The sequence below is a fragment of the Echinococcus granulosus genome (genome assembly GCF_000524195.1).
Source record: "Echinococcus granulosus chromosome Unknown EG_S00085, whole genome shotgun sequence".
In the NCBI taxonomy this organism is placed as follows: domain Eukaryota; kingdom Metazoa; phylum Platyhelminthes; class Cestoda; order Cyclophyllidea; family Taeniidae; genus Echinococcus; species Echinococcus granulosus.
The window spans coordinates 121,982-127,694 of NW_020170465.1; the positions used below are offsets into that span (position 1 = coordinate 121,982).

General features: G+C 43.1%; 1 protein-coding gene across 1 annotated transcript; it reads right to left on the reverse strand. All coding sequences in view use genetic code 11, as the record gives it.

The window, feature by feature from the left end:
- Nucleotides 1–2,680: 2,680 nt before the first annotated feature.
- Nucleotides 2,681–3,247, reverse strand: EGR_07726 (hypothetical protein; the record flags this gene model as incomplete). The annotated part of the gene is made up of 3 exons (XM_024496975.1): nucleotides 2,681–2,700; nucleotides 2,742–2,849; nucleotides 3,040–3,247. The coding sequence occupies 3 exons, from the start codon at nucleotides 3,245–3,247 to the stop codon at nucleotides 2,681–2,683; spliced, it is 336 nt and encodes a 111-aa protein (XP_024348598.1).
- Nucleotides 3,248–5,713: the final 2,466 nt, after the last annotated feature.

The window sequence follows — 5,713 nt, forward strand, 5'->3', positions numbered from 1 at the left end:
GGATGGATACAGGATGGATGGATACAGGATGGATGGATACAGGATGGATGAATATATAAGCGACCAATCGAGCGAACGAATAAGAGGTGAGAGCTTACCTTACTTTGTATAGATAACTGTCCCTCTTTTACACCTCGATACACCCATCGAAACTCCTCTGTCACTTTATTCGAAAAAAGTACCATTTGTGTGCCTTTTACCGGCAGTAAAGAGTAGTCTATTTTAGGAGTTAGTTACAGATGATTCTCTGATTTTACTGCAATGAAAGGAATGTGTTAACATAGGGAGGAAAGACATAAATATTTTATGATCCTTGGATTATCGTCCCTGAGTTTGATTTCGTGGGAAAAAAAAACCTTCTTACATAGAAAAATGCTTACTCAAACAACATAATGCCTTTTCAAAAGGCTCGCAGATGAGGGATTTGATTACCAAATCCCCAAATTTTTTAAGGTCCCTTTAAAAGGGTACAAATTATTTACCCGGTCTAATTAACAGTTAAGGTGCACTCTTCTAGCAATCTCCGTCTAAAAGGCGCTTTACCCGATCCCAAATTGGGAGATTTTGGAGACCTTTCAGGAGGTATTTGGCAAAGATTTTAGTGCAAAACTCATGGGTCAACAAGTTGCATAATAAACAAAACCGCAAGTCATAAACGGATGGCGCGGCGGAGGGGAATGAAATTTGTGACCCCAGATGACCTCAATTGAGCCATCATGTTCCTCTCAATTTCTGGGGGCTATTAAATTCTCTCTCCATCCATTTCCCACCTAAGAGAAGGACATTCATGTGTTTACCCTTCCTTAAAAGGCTCCACAACTAGCCGTGGGGATTAGGACGATCCAACATGATGTACCAAACTTTCATTCACTGGCAAGTTTAGCAGATCTGTCAGAAGAGAAGAGAAGAAACAAACAGGAACATTTTCCTCACCTTTTTGTTGAGGTATTTAATAATATTTCGGTTGGCCTATTTATAACAAACACACCTTTTAAAACCCTGATGAATGACAGAGAGCCTGACAAGTTAGCCTTTCCTCAAAATACACAGAATTTTATTGAAATTGTGGCATTTATGGTCAATTTTATTTGTTAGATTAACAGACAATTAAGTCATAAACTTATTCCCAACGAAAAAAATACATTTCTTCTCGCTTTAAACTGTTTTTTTCTCAAACTTGAAGACTCCTATATGAGGGATTATGAAATATCTTAGATAGCGGTGCTTTTAAGGGCGCATATCTGATAAAGCCCCTGCTCCTCTTGAGGGGCAAGATTAACTTGTGAAAAAGCCAAAAAAAATGGTGTGGGTCTAAAATCATTATACGAGGGTAGTAATTTGTGGGATTTATCACTGTGCCGAGGTAATCAGGATGTATGTCCATTATCTCTTCTACTGGCCGACGCACATGCCGTGGACCGGTTTGCTCCAGTCCAACCCAGATACCGCCAACCAAGGCGGTAGGAAAGAGGACTGGGGGATGGGCATCGGATAATGTGTAGCCATAAAAGACGTGCCTTAGGAACAAGAACAAGGTCATAAAACTCGAGTTAGGGGACCTATGTACTTGTACAGAAGAATCCAAGCGCCTCCATGGTATGACGATTGGACAAAGGATGTGACATTTGAAAGAGGTGACTGTCAGTAACAATGCCGAGTGTAGTGATCCTACCTAACCCATGAAGGTTAATCCTGTGAAGGCTCATTGCGTGGGATGCCTACTTTTGAATCGCCTGATCGAGGTATAATCTACGATGAATGTACAGGCCTTCATGGGATTGGTTAGCACAGTCATTCAGGGGCAATTGCAATCTTAAAAGTTGGGAATCCAGTGTACCGAAGCTGCTTTCTCGGCGTTATTTACAAAATGATAAACACAATCTCCACTCCACACAGCAGTCCTTCCCTCACTTGAATAGCGTCGTGGTTAACTGGAAAATAGTGGTTAATCATACAGGCTAAGGGCCTTTCCTCTTTGTTTCCACACACACCAAATGTCGACTGTGATTAAGCCCCAGAAAACGTGAGTGTACGTGGGGATGAACGCACGTATCAAATATGACAACATCTACCTAACCGCAATGTAGAAAGCGCCCAAAAGCCGAAAAGGTCAGCCATGAAGAGAGAGGGAGAGGAAAACCTATTCATCTCCCGTGGTAATGACCTTTACGTCTAACACAATGGGGGGGGGGGTGGAAGAAGTGTTGATCCAAACCACAGCGTGGTAACAAAATATGCAGAAAGAGATTACGAATGGTGTAATTTAATTAGACCGGGGCACATTAGACACTGGACTGGTGGTCAGTTATCCTTTTGGGGAGGGACCGACGGGCCACGCACAGACCAGATAAGCGAACCCCGGAGTAGCGACTGTAGCAGCTAGAGTTCGGCCACTTTCTTCGAAGGCTGATTTAAGAACTTTCCCTCCGCGTCTAAGAGAGGAAAACCGTATTGGACCTAACCCACCTAGGCAACTAAAAAATATCGTCCCAAATAAAAATTCCTTCAAATGGAAGTAGGAGTAGAAACAAACATCTAGACAGTCGGTGGTAGCACTCGATTGTGTTTAGAGGGTAGACAAGTGAGACTCTACCTCAGCTCAGCTTACAACGATACTAGTATCACGTCTGGAGATAAAAATTTACAGCCAGTAGTGTCATGGGTCTTCAAAAAGGATAGACTAATGGGGTTTCTTCATTTCTACTCACGATTTAGAAAAAATTAACTGGGCCAAGAAATACTTTTTATGATAGGGAGTAGTTTGCGTAATTTGATGCCCTGAAGTCCCATCATTCTTGGAGTATCTAGGATTTCATCCAGTATAAATTGATGAAAGATAAATGAAAGATCTGATAATCAAAATTCGTTTATCCCGGTGCTGTGCACCTTCAATGGAAACCTGGGTCCAGTCGACGCACCTGCCTCGATGCAGAAGTAGGTGCTAAAGATTTCGAGAAGTTGGAAGAAGTTGAGTCAGAAGATCGCGAATGGATGCTTTATGGTTTTTTATCACCATCTCAAGGTCGCATATGACCTCACCTTTTCTGTAGATTAAATCATGCCAGAAATTCTTCGTACGCAAAAGCCATGTGGACTCTGGATTTAGAATAGGAAGAGCCTCTGGTGGCTTTGCATACACGATTCCACCAACAGCGTTCCCACGGCTTCCTGACCACACTTGCATCTCAGGTGAATAATTAAGGAAAGCGGTGAAGAGGAGCTGTGAAAATCGTCTACTTTGTTGCATACCCACATCAGGTCGGCTTCACCCCATCAGCCCTCTTTGTTACAAAGTGGGTCAGACTGCCTTTCGATTCGAGGGGCTTCAAGAAAATTTTGGGGCACAGCACGAGAAGGAGAAAGTGGGGAAGAGTACTAAGAGAGCAACAAGGAGATTTAGAAGAATTTAAAGAAAATCGAGAAGTGGTAAATTACATCTAGATGCCAAGATTTACGTAAATTGCTTTGTTGAAGGGGCCTGCTCTGATAGCCCCTTCTAAAAGTATATTTCCTGTATTCAGTCATCTAATAAATAGGAAAAGTGATTCCAAAACCACTAGAAAATGGGAGCAGAAATATGTGGACTGTCCTAACTGGTTGTCAGTTATCGTCACATAACACACAGTCCACTGCGATTGATACATCCCCCCATTATCCATATCATTATCAGCAGTACCACTACTCCCCTACCTCCTTCCCATAAGCTGCCGAGTCACAGTCCCAACATTCGAGATCATTACGCAGTGATTGGAGAACAAGACAGAGGAAGGAAGGTGGTAGTAGCAATAGAGAGGTTGGGATGAGGAGGAGGAGAAGAATAAGGTGGTGGCGGTGGTAGTGGGCTGGAGTAATACGATCACGAGAAGGTAGTGATTAATCGAGTGTGCGTTTGTTCGTCCTTTCCAATGCTCGTACGGCAGTTCATTAGTACTGCGCTAAGTGTTATCACCGGTTATCACGAAAGGCAAGTTGTCAATTGACGTGGAGGCAGGAAAAAGGCTCGTACACCCATGCGTATGTAGGTGGGTTTTTGTGGGTAAAAAGTGCTACAAGAGCTAAAGGTCTACCTTATACACTCTACCAGGTGTGGCCTTTCAGCTAGATTATTAGACACACAATAGCCGTGACTGACACATGACAGCGAACCGCAAGTGTCACTTTTTTTGTTCGACAAGTGCATTATCTATCTTTTCGTGGCACCATTGGTTTGAATGATAGATTGAATTGTGCAAGAGTTTCCCACGCCATGGTTTCGGCCGGACAGCTTATCATCCATGCTTATAGGCTTTCAGCTATCATTTGTTGCCCTTAAAAGACTTTCATACCATTATTATGGCTCTAGAAATGACTTGAGGTACTAAATCTACGCCAAAGTGGCTGGATGCCACGTCCATATTGCCACAGGAAGAGGGCATCTGCTATTGGAATGGCCGAGTCGGCGGCGTAGGCACACAATAGAAGGGGATGGTTAAAGCAGTGTCAAATTTTTGGCATCTACCCCAATCTTGAGTTCATGATTGTGCCAACTAACATTATCGAGGTATTTCTAGCGGAACTTGTTGCTGCACCTATGAAAAAAGAGACTCCTTTCAGGATCCATAGATACGATGCTCCTCCTCCTCCTCCTCATCACGGTGCTTTCAAGCAAATGTTATTATTAAAAAAGGGATGGTGTGCGTAATAGTTTCATCGTGAAAGGTTTTTCAAGTTTACTTTCCCCCAGATGTATTTCGTCTTGTAGAGGACGGGATGGTCCGAAAAGCACGACTGACTCCGCAGCATGTACTAACACACGAAATCAGCATTACTCTTCCCATGATGTACATTTACCCTATCATAATCAGTCTTAGATCAGCAAATTGTTGATAATTAATGCAATACCACAGATTACCTTCAATTCACTCATTTTGCTCTCACTTCAGGTCCGCCTTCAGCGTCATAACACATAACCGGCTTTCACAGTTGCAATGGTAAGCCAAAATGGAGCTTCTCACTTAAACTATCCACCAGTGCAGTTTGTGCACAATCTCAATTGTTTGTCAAAAGATGGCTTCTTACCTAAACGGCCAAGGAGATACAGAACCCCTAAAATCTAGTTCCATTACCAGAGTCACATATATGTGACACGCGGTCCTTATCCATTCTGCATCAAATCATGCCAGAAATAGATTAAGGTTAAGTGAAACAAATAAATGTAGAACTCCCTAGTCTGGGGGAATGATTTCGTGTTTCATGGCTTCTAGATGGGTACGGTTGGTGGAAGTAGAATAAAAGCATTGGAACAGGAGACCTCTTGGGTTTTGGTGGTCGGTTTTACACCGCAACCGCGGCAGCAATCTTGATGACAAATACGTTATTCCTCTTTTCACAAACTCCGCCTTACCCCCCAGGTTTCATCTGTGTGTGCACCGCAACCACCCAATCAAATTTTCTTTGAAGACCTGTTTCCCACAGGGACCTGCAGTTTGTCAAGACAGCAATTGTAGACCCGTCCCCCCTCCCAACACATATCCACCTTATTTTGCGCGTGGTACAGGTCTAGAATGAAGCCTCAGAGAGTGGAAATTAGGTGGTCATTAAGCCACAGTCCAGATGTTGATTCGCCTTGACTCCATCCCATAGAATTGCAGCATTGCCCCAAGCCATCAATCAAGTTGATTATCCCTAAAGGAACCTCCTGTCCCAGCATGACACCGTCTCGAAAATTGAACCT